This window comes from Canis lupus, chromosome 1, assembly GCF_003254725.2.
Source record: "Canis lupus dingo isolate Sandy chromosome 1, ASM325472v2, whole genome shotgun sequence".
NCBI lineage: Eukaryota > Metazoa > Chordata > Mammalia > Carnivora > Canidae > Canis > Canis lupus.
The window spans coordinates 14,532,641-14,546,467 of NC_064243.1; the positions used below are offsets into that span (position 1 = coordinate 14,532,641).

The 13,827-nt window shown below is 38.8% G+C and overlaps 1 protein-coding gene and 1 pseudogene across 9 annotated transcripts in view; both read right to left on the reverse strand.

Moving 5' to 3' along the window:
• The window catches only part of RELCH (RAB11 binding and LisH domain, coiled-coil and HEAT repeat containing), a 110,436-nt gene extending 96,617 nt beyond the window's left edge, over positions 1–13,819 (reverse strand). For 4 of the 9 annotated variants that reach the window (XM_025422114.3, XM_025422111.3, XM_025422110.3 and 1 more), the window contains exon 1: positions 13,047–13,819. In XM_025422114.3, the coding sequence (XP_025277899.3) occupies positions 13,047–13,572 (526 nt within the window). In that variant the 5' untranslated portion in view covers positions 13,573–13,819. The remainder of the gene's footprint in view (positions 1–13,046) is intronic. The other 5 variants (XR_003126089.3, XM_049112299.1, XM_025422112.3 and 2 more) reach the window with 3 other exon arrangements.
• Positions 1,103–1,200, reverse strand: LOC112645669 (U6 spliceosomal RNA; annotated as a pseudogene).
• Positions 13,820–13,827: the final 8 nt, after the last annotated feature.

Here is a 13,827-nt window from a genome sequence, read left to right on the forward strand (position 1 = left end):
TCTGGGACTTTGGGATCACGCCCTGGGCCAAAGGCAGCACTAAACCACTGAGCCACCCGGGCTGCCCTGTTTGGTATTATTTTAAATCTCACCAATTTAACATATTATAAAAATTATCTTGCTTAATTATGCATCTTGATTCCTGGTGAACTTGAACACTCTGAAAAATATATCAGCCATCTACCTTTTTTAAGTGTGTGTGTGAGTCTTCTATTCACATTCTTTGACCATGTAGCTAATATCTAGATTTTCCTGATGCGTGAGTTTATCTGGCCATTACTGCCCTAACCAGAAACTCAGCTTGTGCACTACATTCTCTACTCTTAGTCACATGTCTTAGCTCCTCATTCTGCTGTCCCCAACATATGTATTAAAACATGTACACTCAAAAGAATCTACTATTATCAACCAATATTCTGGTATTGTGACATCAGTTATCACTTAGTCCTGATTTTCACGGAATGTTAAGAATGATGTTGGTCGTTGATTTCAGATAAATATTTTTTATTATGTTAAGTATTCATCTTAGTTTTCTAAGTTTTTCTCTTTCTCTTCATAATACGTTTAATCATACATATAGGCCTAGATTAGAGCTGTTTAATTAGCCACCATACATTATTCCTCCATTATACTGTTGTTATTTCTCTGAAAGTTTCAAAGAACTCATCTATACAATGGGAGAGTACTTGAGGAAAGCAAACACACAAATAGTTTAATTTTCAAGTTGGTATTATTATGGCCATTGAAAAATATTTCCCAACATTTTTTTTAAAGATTTTGTTTATTTATTCATGAGAGACACAGAGAAAGAGAGAGAGAGAGATTGAGAGAGGCAGAGACGCAGGCAGAGGGAGAAAAGCAGGCTCCATGCAGGGAGCCCGATGTGGGGCTCAATCCTGGGTCTCCAGGATCATACCTTGGGCAGCCAAACCGCTGAGCCACCCGGGCTGCCGTTTCTAAAATTTTTTTAGTCCAAGCCAACAACTTCATATTTTCCAAGAAAAAAGATCTAACTCCTTTCTAAATAATAACTATGATGTCACAAAAGTAAAAATCTCCTAATTCATTAAAATTTGTTCTACCATGTCAGATAAAAAAACAAAAACAAAAACAAACCAACCCTACTTTACACGTCATCCTTGTGCAGGGGCCATGCTAATCTTCTCTGTATCATTCCAATTTTAGAATATGGGGGATCCCTGGGTGGCAGAGCGGTTTAGCGCCTGCCTTTGGCCCAGGGCGCAATCCTGGAGACCGGGGATCGAATCCCACGTCGGGCTCCCGGTGCATGGAGCCTGCTTCTGTCTCTGCCTGTGTCTCTGCCTCTCTCTCTCTCTCTCTCTCTCTGTGACTATCATAAATAAACAAAAATTTAAAAAATTAATCTTTAGAATATGTGCTGCCAAAGCAAGCGAAAAAAAAAAAACAACCCTACACTAATGAAAACAGTAATTTCAATTTTGACTGAACTAACCCTGTATTTTGTAAATATAACGTACTTGGATTTTCAGACTAAAGAAATACAATGTACTTTGGATTTTCAGAGCAATAACAGGTAATACTATAGCCAAGAGAAATATACTTCTTCAAATTCAGCCACAATTCTTTTCCAGGGTAAGTACCTTTCCAAATACTCTAAAACAGAGTTTGAAAAATGTAACCTCTTTTATTTAGAAAGAATCTACCATATTCTAGTATGAAGTATACCACAAAGCATTTCTTCAAATTCTAGGATTGTGTAACTTCTTACTAATTCACTTTTATAACACAAGAAACTGAATAGCCTGGAAGTTTCATCATAGCTGGCAAACTGGTAAAACCTGTATGTGGGTTTTAAATTAAATCCAAGAACTAAATCCATTATACGCAGTATGACTTTAAAGCATGCAGATTAATTTTATAAATTACATATGAAAGCCTCTCTTGTATTTGCATTTAATATTTTAGCACTGATGACAGGATATACTTTTATAATAGTTAAAAAAATTAGTTTCAGATTACTGAAAAGGCAGTTTTATGGAAATTATATAGTACTTTAAAATCTAAATATAATTAAATAGCAGCTGACTGGTAAAGAGTACTGTTAATTCAATTAAACATTTATTGATCAGGACACCTGGGTGGTTCAGCAGTTGAGCATCTGCCCTTGGCTCAGGGCATGATCCCGGAGTCCCAGGATCGAGTCCTGCATAGTGCTCCCTTCATGGAGCCTGCTTCTCCTTCTGCCTGTGTCTCTGCCTCTCTCTCCCTCTCTCTCCAATAAATAAATAAAATCTTTAAAAAACAACTACAACATTTATTTTTTATAATACTTTATTTATTTAATTCATGAGAGAGACAGAGAAAGAGAGAGAAACTCACTATAGGCTGGAGAAACTTTAGGAAGAGGAAGGAACATAAACTGGACCTTCTTTAAGGATACAGATACACTAAGATCTAGAAAAAAGAAAATGATGACCAGGAATAAGCATTCTCAGAAAAGGAAAAGGCACTGAGTCAGAAAAATATAAAACATGTTCAAGGGACACTGAGTAAACAATGTATGATGAAAGTTTTTTTTTCTTTTTTTTTTTTTTTATGATGAAAGTTTTGTAGAGGCACCTGGGTGGCTCAGTCAGTTAAGTGTCTGCCTTTGGTTCAGGTTATGGTCTCAGGGTCCTGGGATCAAGCCCCAAGTCAGGCTCCCTGCTCAGTGGGGAGTCTGCTCCTTCCTCTCCCTCTACCCTTTCCACCCCACCTCCCTCTTGCGTTTTTGCTCTCTCTCCTCTCAAATAAATAAATAAAATCTTAAAACAAAAACAACCAACCCTATCTATAAGAAAAATCAAAGTTTTGTATATGGATAACATGGTTAAAAAGGCAGGAAGAAACAAAGTTTAGGAAGAAGTTTATTATACATATCCACGATAAAATATTTTATAGTCACTTTTATCATACTATGCAAAAAAAAGGGGATAAAAATTAAAATTTCTAAACAAGTTTATAAATTCTTTTTTTCTGTGATATATGATTTTTCTAATAAAAAAGAGTTGGAAAAAGTTGCTTTAGACAGGAGGAAGCAATTTTGAAAGGTTTTAGCTGGAATGACATGAAAAAATAGCTTTTAAAATCAAGGATGGAAGAAGAGATTAGAAAAAAAGCACATGAACCAGTTAAGAGGCTAAAACTGATGGTCCAGATGTGAGCTAAAGGCCTTAACTAAGACAACATACAAGCACAGAACTGCAAGAGGATCAGAAATAACAGAAAATATGATGACACTACTTTGAGCAAGCAATCTTATCTATCTACAACAGGACCAACTGGTTGCAAAAAGAAATGAACATCATTTCTGATTACTGGGAATTTTTGAAATACTGGGTGGGAAAATCTAGAAGAAAGCTACACCCATGATTGCAATTGTGGACTCCTCCTCCTTGAGGCTTTAGTTAGTCATGCTCCATGACTACACCAGAAACTTAAGATGTAACCATGCAGCAAAACTTCAAGATGAAAAAGAGAGTACAAACAAATTTAGCCTTATAAGATTATTTCATTCAGGAGAACAATTAATTACTATATTTGGCTCCAATTGAGGCTCAGTTAATCCTGGTCTATGGCCCAAATATCCTACAATCACACGTAGGACATGCATGTCCTGATTTAGAGAAGTGCTGTGTAACATGGACATCTTGTCAAAATTAAGTAATATACTTAAAGCAGTTATTCACTTCTGCCTTAGTGTGGTGTTAGTTTGTCACTCTGTTTTTAAAATGGTCAGTTTTATACTACCTGACCTGCCTTCTGCATTAAGGAGAGTGGCCCATCATACACTAAAATGACCTAAGAATTCTTGCTGAGCTATTTTGAAGTTGACATAAAACAGCAGTTGTGGTATGTAACATAAAGAATGCAGACTTTGAAGTTAATAATCTAGATGGAATCATAGTCCTGCCACCAAAAGCATGATTTGTGGTAAAATATAAAAGGGCATACAAAGAAACATAAGCCCCTGTGCCCACCTCCAGATCAGCAATCCTCCTCTGTGGCATCAATCACTGTTTAGACTATTCTGTACGTACCATTTTAAGTTACAAGAGGCATATGCAAATTTCACCCTTTTTGTATATAAATGGAAACATGTATACTGGCTGATTCCTAATTTATTCAATTTATAATATAACTTGGTGGACATTCCACATCAGCACATATAGATTATTCTTTTTTAATTAAGCAATCCCTTACTGTTGGATATTTATGTTGTTTTCCATCTTTTTAAAAAAGACTTACTTATTTATCTATTTATGTATTTATAAATATGAGGAAGAGAGAAAGTGAGTGCCCACAATCGGGGAGAGGCAAAGAGAGAAGGAGAGAAGCAGACTCCTTGATAAGCAGGGAGTCCAACACTGGGCTCGATCCCAGGACCCTGAGTTCATAACCTGAGTCAAAACCAAGAGTCAGAGGCTTAACTGACTAACCCATCCAGGTGTCCCTAGGTTGTTTTCAATCTTTAATACCTTTACTTATAAATGATATTTTAAAAATCTTGGTTCAGTTGTTTTAATGGAAACGAGCATGTATATCCATAATAAATTACAGAAATGAAACTGGAGATTAAAAAATATGTATTTTTAAGATATGACTGATACTACAAATTACTCTCAAGAGTGTGACACCAACAGTACATGAGTACACAATTTTACCTTTCAACCTTTGTGTCACACATATATTTTATTCAAAACTACACTCAGAAGACAATATGGCTTATAGAACAAAATCTGTTAGGAAGAGTCCAGTGAGACCATAGATTCAAAAGTTACCTATCAATACAGGCTACCTTTTTAATATAGATATCGTATTCAAAGGTTTAAGACATAAAAATCAGCATTCTTACTATTATGACTTATAAAAGTGCACAAAATGCAAATGATAAAATGGACTAGAGATTTTGGCGATACATTTACGAATGTATCATCATTCCATCTTACATTCTTTGATTAACTATCCTTACTTACACACCTCTGATGAAAAAAAGAAAAAAGTTTTGATTCTTACCATGATTGTAAAGAATGTCTTTAATGAAGAACTACTACTGGCGAGAAAAATTAGAAACTTTAAGGCTATTGTTAGGTCCTTTTTCTTTCTTTTAAGTATTTATTTATTTATTTATTTGTGAGAGAGAGAGAGAGAGAGAGAGAGAGAGAGAGGCAGAGACACAGGCAGAGGGAGAAGCAGGCTCCATGCAGGGAGCCTGATGTGGGACTCTATCCCAGGACTCCAGGATCATGCCCTGAGCCAATATCAGTTGCTAACTGCTGAGCCACCCAGGGATCCCCTAATTCTACTTTCATACACATATACAGAATATTACAGGACACTCCTCCATAGAATGCAATAAAAAGCTATTGGCTAGGGACACCTGGGTGGCTCAGCAGTTGAGCGTCTGCCTTTGGTTCAGGGCTGCATTCCAGGTCAGGGGATCAAGTCCCACATTGGACTTCCTGCAGGGTGCCTGCTTCTCCCTATGCCTGTGTCTCTGCCTCTCTGTGTGTGTGTGTGTCTCTCATGAAAAAATAAATAAAATCTTTAAAAAGAAAAAATAAGGTATTGGCTCAGTAGGTCAAGTGTCACACTCTTGATTTTGGCCCAGATCATGACCTCAGGGTCTCACGATCCAGCCCCCCTTGGGTTCTATGCTAGGTGTGGAGCCTGCTTAAGATTCTCTCTCTTCCTCTCCCCCTCCCCCACTGCTTGCATGCAAGCTTGCTCTCTCTCAAAAATAAATAAAAATGTTCTTTATTAATCTTTATATTTGTAAAATATATAGTTTGTAAGCAAAAATGATTTTTATAGTTATTTTTTTACAAATTGAATTAATGTATGATAGTCAATAAAAGGTAACAAAAAGGTAGACAAATGCGACACATACGAAGAAATAACTTATTCAAAATAAAATAAAACTAACGCAAACCCCCAAAAATCAAAGAGGCACTATTTTCAAAATCTGGACAAATAGGAAAACCATTTCCTTAAATATTAACAAATATATTTTTATTATAAATAATTTAGAAACCATAACTTATCATCAAATCTCAAGTACTTACAGGCAGAAGCCAGTGAAAACAAGAGGCTGTTAACATTTAAGACCTTTCTTAAGTGCCACTTGGTTTTCTGTTTGCTTGTTTGAGATTTATTTGAGTGAGAGAAAGAGAGCCAAAGTGGGGAGGGGTAGAGGAAGAGGGAGAGAGAAACTTTAGCAGATTCCACTCTCAGCTCGGAGCCCCACGTGGGGCTCTATCTCAGGACCCTGAGATCATGAGTTGGACCTCCAACTGATATTTGTAATTTAGATATAAAACTATATTTTTAGACTGAGATATAGATTTTTCATCATAAAGCCATGGGAGAGAGGGGCACAGTTAAATGCCATATAAAAATTAACCAAATTAGTCAAACTTAGTTTTTGACCTAAAAATACTAAACAAAATGAAAATTACAGAAATTCTAGGTAAGTTTTTTTCCCCAACGAAGCTTTTTTAAACAAGCATACATCTTGAAGATCATTAACTTTCTTTTTGAAAAACAAGAAGTATAATTTTTTTAAAAGATTTTATTTATTAGAGACAGAGAGAGAGAGAGAGAGAGAGAGAGACATGGGCAGAGGGAGAAGCAGGCTCCATGCAGGGAGCCAACGTGGGATTCGATCCTGGGTCTCTAGGATCACACCCTGGGCTGAGGGCGGCGCTAAACCACTAAGCCACCGAGGCTGCCCCACAGAAAGTATAATTTTAATTTTTGACAGAAAGAAGGTCTGTTTTCCCTGATTAATAGTCCTATCTTGCTTCTTCTCAGGCAAAATACCACAATGGCTTGAAATATCACACCACATTTTTACAAGTACCAAGTGGAATCACTTTATTTAGTGGAGAACTAGATAATGGGAAGCACATTCCCAGATGTTTTAAATAAGGCAAAATATATATTAAAAAAATACTATCTTTTCTTTACCCTCACTTCCTTTTCCTCGCTCATGATAAAGAGTCAAATAATAAAGTTGCTATTCAAAATTTCACTTTCTCCACAAGGGCCATTTCATTGCCACAATCAACAATAATTTTTCTGAATCTGAATGCTTACACTATTATTTGTATCACAGAAGACTATTCTATAGCTCTTTCATGTGGTAGTCTTGCTTCTTCACCAAGAACATAAGCTCAAGGACCTGCATTAAACAAACATCTTTTGGATTCTTATAATCATGATTACACAGCTTAATAAATACATTGATCAACATAAATACTGAATACTAGCTATATTTAAGTCATGCTAGCCAATGAAAATATCTTATTAGATTTTCTATAAGAATTAAAAATAGGGATCCCTGGGTGGCGCAGCGGTTTGGCGCCTGCCTTTGGCCCAGGGCACGATCCTGGAGACCCGGGATCGAATCCCACGTCGGGCTCCCGGTGCATGGAGCCTGCTTCTCCCTCTGCCTGTGTCTCTGCCTCTCTCTCTCTCTCTGTGTGACTATCATAAATAAATAAAAATTTTTAAAAAAAATAAGAATTAAAAATAATTTTGAAACTACTAGACAGACATAGACAAGAAAAATGATAGTTATGCAACAGATTAATTTAGGAATGTATAGGGTAAGTTGCATTCAGCTAAAACAGTGAACCTAAAAATCTTAGAAATATTTTATTGATAATTTCTATCTCAGAAGCCAGAGGAAGCACTAAACCCAATTTCAATCTAAGAAGGAAGGAATTAGTTTGTAAAGTAGAAGAGATGGGAACGTTGGAAGATTATAATCTTGACATGTTAGCATTGGTGATACTGAAAAAGGAATACTGAGCACAGTGAGATATGTACTCTTTGTGAGTTCTGAGAAAAGACATGTAGGATCATGAAACAGAAAATTTTAAAAAGAAGGAAAATGACTCAGGAAGGCTGTAGGCTTTTACAAGTGAAATTATCACACTGATTCATAAATGACTACCTCCTGACAAGCTACTTTATAAAAACTTAAAAACATGTAAATACAGAATAAAAGAAATCTATCACTGAAAGTCATTAAGTTACTTGTCTTCCCAATTTGATCACCTACTGTCTGTACTGCAAAAAAAAAGTTGGGCTCATCTATGAAATTACAGTCCAATTTTGATTACTGCTCTAAGACTTCAAGTGGAACCAGCAAAGATACTATTAGTGCTCTAAGACTTCAAGTGGAACCTGGCAAAGATACTACAATCTGTTCAGTGTTAATCAATGACATTGCCACAATTTTTATCTTGCAATCCAACTGAAAAGCAAAACAATTACTAAATTGAAGTTTATTCTGGCCCAACTGGCAAAAATACAGAAGAAAAATATATAAAGAATGTGTGTCTATTCAAACAACTATATTAAATATAAAAGATATAATTAGTTCAAGTAGGTCTAGTAGAAATCTTGCAATGACGCTACAATTTATCAAACACTGAAACTTCCTTAAAGTGTTCATTAGAAGTAAATTTTCTAGTTAAGAAATTCTTGGGCACCTGGGTGGCCTAGTCGGTTAAGGGACCAACTCTTGATTTTGGCTCAGGTCATACTCTTGGGGTCATGGGATTGAGCCCCACTGTCTGGCTCCATGCTCAGCCCAGGACAGAGTCTGCTTGAGAGTCCCTCTTTCCCTCTCCTCCTCCCCACCCCCTCACGTACACACTCTCTCAGTAAATAAATAAAATCTTCAAAAAAATAAATTCTTCTACCGAAACTATCAAACTTATAAAGCTATAATTCTTTTACCATTTGAATGTTTTATAAGTCTGGATTACTCTTCCAGTCAAGAAAAAAAAAATTAAATACAGTATGAAGACTCCTTATTTTAATAGAACCACCATACTATTTACCTAGGTCAACAGACTTTTATTAAATACAGTAAATCTTGCAAAATTAAATTGTTTTTAGACATCAATGAAAGAAAAAACAACTTTTGGCTATATATTTGTTATTTTGAAGTATTATGAATTTTCAGATCAGACACATATCCATCAAAATATATACAAAAAGAAATAAAAATAATTTAATGTTTTAGATAATCTATACTATCCATCTTTACATGGTTTATAATCAACCAGGATGCTCTTATTATAAAATCATAATCTAATTTGCAACAATCAACATGCTAGACTTGAATTTAGGGGACCTTAAAAACAGGCAGTAGTCTAATTCTAGAGAATCATTTATCCTCTGAATTCCTAGAATATAATCTGTGCAATCAGGAGCTTAGTCAAAATCTTCAAAACATGGTACTGAAGCAGTCTTACAAACTTATTTGAACATTTATATATTTATCTATTTTCTAACTGGGTTAAGACATTTACAGGCACTGATATTTTGATACATATTTAAACTGTACTCAAGTTTGTGCTGTATGTGCACATTTATAGAAAGAATATTTAGGAAATATTTCTTCTTTTTATAACTTTAAAATAAAGTCTCGCCATTAAAGACTTAAATGTAAAAGCTAAAACCATAAAGACTTCTAGGAGAAAATACAGAAAATTTCTGCAATCTTGAGATTGGCAAATACTTCTTATATAGGACACAAAGACCATAAATCATCAAAGAAAAAAACTGATCAACCAGACTTGAAGACATTTAGAAAATAACACAGTAAACCACACTGGGAAAAATATTTCCAAAGTGATTATTAATAAATGCCTTGGGTCCAGAATATATAAAACAGAATTTTAAAAAGTGGTTAAAGACAGACATTTCATGAAAGATGATACTCTAAAGTATCAGAAAAGCTCAGGAGGAGTTCAGCATCACTAGTCCTCAGGGACATGAAATTTAAAACCACAATGAGATACTTCCAATTTCTCATAGGATGAGTTAAATAAAAAGCCCGAAAATACCACGTGTTTAGGGGATGTGGAACTCTCATACACTGGCGATAAGAATTTTAAATGGTACAACCACCTTGGAAAACAGTTTGACAGTTTCTTATAAACTTAAATATATAGTAACTATATGACCCAGCAATTATATTTCTGGGCATTATCCAATGAAATGAAAATGTATGTCCATGCAAAAAGAAGTCACACAGAAAAGAATATATGCTCCATGATTCTATTTACATGAAATTTTAGAACAGGCAAAACTTATATACAGAAGTGGTTCTTAATCTGGGAAATTTTGGTCTCCTCTTCCCCAATGTTGTAGACATTTTTGGTTGTCACAGCTTGACAGATGGGGTTGGAATGGTTGCTACAGACGTCTAGTGGATAGAGAGGTCAGAGATGCTGTTAAACATTCTAGAATGGACAGGGCAGTACTGCAACAAAAAATTATCAGGCCCCAAATTTCAATAGTCCCCAGGCTGCAAAATTCTGCTGTATAGTGATCAGTGGAGGTCTAAAGGTGGGGCTACGGATATAATGCAAAGAAAAATGAAGGAGTTCTGGGGACAATAAAAATGTTCTATATTTTATTTGTAGTAGTGATTAGTTTCTCAAAAATCATCAAACTGTACACTTGATGCATTTACATCAAAGTTGATGGTAAAAATCATAGTGCATGTCAAATAATCTAAAGTTATATAAAACAGTTTATTCCTCAAAGAGTTAAAAATAGACCTGCCCTACGACCCAGCAATTGCACTATTGGGGATTTACCCCAAAGATACAGATGCAGTGAAACGCCGGGACACCTGCACCCCGATGTTTATAGCAGCAATGGCCACGATAGCCAAACTGTGGAAGGAGCCTCGGTGTCCAACGAAAGATGAATGGATAAAGAAGATGTGGTTTATGTATACAATGGAATATTACTCAGCTATTAGAAATGACAAATACCCACCATTTGCTTCAACGTGGATGGAACTGGAGGGTATTATGCTGAGTGAAGTAAGTCAGTCGGAGAAGGACAAACATTATATGTTCTCATTCATTTGGGGAATATAAATAATAGTGAAAGGGAATATAAGGGAAGGGAGAAGAAATGTGTGGGAAATATCAGAAAGGGAGACAGAACGTAAAGACTGCTAACTCTGGGAAATGAACTAGGGGTGGTAGAAGGGGAGGAGGGCGGGGGGTGGGAGTGAATGGGTGATGGGCACTGGGGGTTATTCTGTATGTTAGTAAATTGAATACCAATAAAAAATTAAAAAAAAAAACAGTTTAACTCAATGTTTGCTTTTTAAAATACATGTATGGAAAAAACAGGTTAGGCATACCATTGATGAGATTATGGATAACTTATTTTTTCCTCTTTTGTTCATTTTCTTTGTATTAACTTGAAAATACTACTTAGAGTCTAAATTATAAATATAATTATCTTTTTCTTTTTTTTAAAGATTTATTTATAAGGTTTATTTATTTTAGACAGAGAGAGAGAGAGAGAGAGAGAGAACGAACATACATGGGTGCAGGGAGGAGGAGGAGAAAGAGAGGGAGAGAGAGGGAGAACCCCAAGCAATCCCCCTGCCTAGTAGGGAGCCTGATGCAGGGTTGGATCTCATGACTTGCAATCACCACCCCAGCCTAAACCAAGAGTCTAACCAACTGACTCACCCAGGTGCCCCGTAACTATTTCTATATACAAGAGTTTTAATGAGAAATTTTCATTATGGACAGTGATACCAAACTGTAATAAGGTAGGCTAAGAAATTCTTTCAAATAGAATAAAGTCATGAAGTACAGAATAACCTATTTCATTATATTAACACATTAGAAAAACGTATCAGATGCAATTAAGTTGTGTTCAACAATAGGCCAGAGGTTGTACAAAGTGTGAGGAATATGAAGATGTCCCTCAAGAAGTGACTATCTAATGGAGAAAAATGATATTGTCAACAAAACAATTAAAGACTATAGTCCACATATGAAAGTAGCAAAATAAGCGACAAAGAAAAAAAGAAAGAAGCAACTAATTAAACATGGGGAGTGTGGCAAGCATTTGTAAAAGTGACAGGCTAGCCAGCAATGAGAAAATTTGTTCCTGAGAAGATTACCCTACATTATGAGTAAGGAAGTTATACCTACTGAGAAAATTCTCTATCAAAGAGGGAAATCTGCCCAGGATTTACCTGGATAGAAAATGTACTCTGCACTTGCACCACATCTAGATTTGGCAATAGAAGTCTCTGACACCATTCAGAAGTACAGAGGCAAAATAATCACTGGGGCTACAATTTAAAAATTGTACACTTAACATGTTGTTAGTGAATTGCGGTTGTTCTCCTCTGACACACTGAAACTTCTCATACCATAATTAGTATGGGAAAATCTAAGATGCCTCCCAAAAGAGGATACTGGGATACACCCTTGGAACCTGGAATACATCCTTGATAGTTTTTAAGCCATAAGGAAACGCTTATAAATATGTGATGGACAGGATAAGCCATCTATACGGCTAAGAACAGCAACATGGTAAAAAAAGTAAATGTCTAACTTACGCAGATTTAAAAAAAAAAAAAAAAAGCCTGCGAGGAGGTGGGACCACAGGCAGAACTCGATCACCCTGCTCCTTAGATTTCCTATAATCGTGGAAACTTCTTGCAATTAAGGCGCCGACATGGAATTGAACTGGCTTTCCTTAAACGCAACACATTTTGTGCGGCAGAAAAAACCCCATTTCTGAGGGACAAAGCCCTTCCAAAGACAAAGGGGCGGTCGGGCATCTGACCGGCCCCAGAGAACATTTCCGATTCTTCTCCTCCCTCCTGACTTTGAGTCGAGGAATCCCTAACTGCAAGCGATTTAAGAAACGCGACTTCCCGGCCGTGGGGATTCAGGAGATTGGAGGAAAAGGGGAAACGATCAAAGCGACAAGCCCGTTTGCAGGGAGTCTCCAGCAGCCCCGCAGCAGCCGGGGCACGAGAAACGGGATGTGTTCTTCAGATAGCGACGCCGGCAGGGGAGCCAGGAGCCAGCGCCAGTGCCAGTGCAGCCAGAGGCCGAGGCACGCAGCCGGCCGCCGCCAGGTCCCTCGGCTCCCACCGCAGACGACTCCCCGCCCGCCCGCGCCCGACCTTCCCAGGCGCCCGGCCGGAGCCGCAGGCTGCGCTCACTTACTGAGCTGTCCCCCGCCGGACGTCGTACTGGGTTCCCGGCCTCCGGCGCCCCCGCCGCCGGCAGCTCCAGGCATCCCCGGCGCCCCCATGCCCGGCGGGGTCCCACTCTGCCTCTCGAAGTTGCCGGGGTTGGAGAAGTAGTCGCGCAGCCGAGGCAGTTCGCGGCCGCTCTCCAGCAGCTCGGTGTGCAGCTCCAGGGCGGTCAGCAAGTACTGATCGCGCAGCAGCTGGGCCGCGATCGCGTCAATGGACAAGCGGCCCGGGGTCTCCCCGCAGCCCCCCAGGGCCGCCGCCGCCGCCGCCTCCCCAGGGAGCCCCGGCCGCGCACTGCTCCCTAAGGCCACGGGATCCTGGGGCGACAGCGAGTCCGCAGAGCCAGGATCCAGGCCGCTCCCCGAGCCCAGCCGAAGTCCTGCCCGCCGCTCCTCGGTCGCCGCTACCTCGTCGTCGTCCTCGTCCGAATCGCTGAGGAACGGATTCACACCGCCGCCACCACTGCCACCACCTCCAGGCGCCATTGCCGCCATCTTACCCTGTCAGAACTGTGGGCGCCTCCCTGGCGGGCTCTGACAGGCCGCAGCCTGGACCCCCTCTGAGCCTCAGCGGGCGCGGCGCACCTCCACAAGCGCGGCCTGCCCACGTCCCACCTCCACACCCCGAGACCGGGCGTAGGCGCCGAGGCAGAAGGCCCGGACGCAGCGGCACCCCGCTGCCTCAGCCTCTGCTGCACCAGCAGCGGGGCTCTGCAGGCGTCTTCCTGGTCTCCAGTCTCGCGAGAGAGG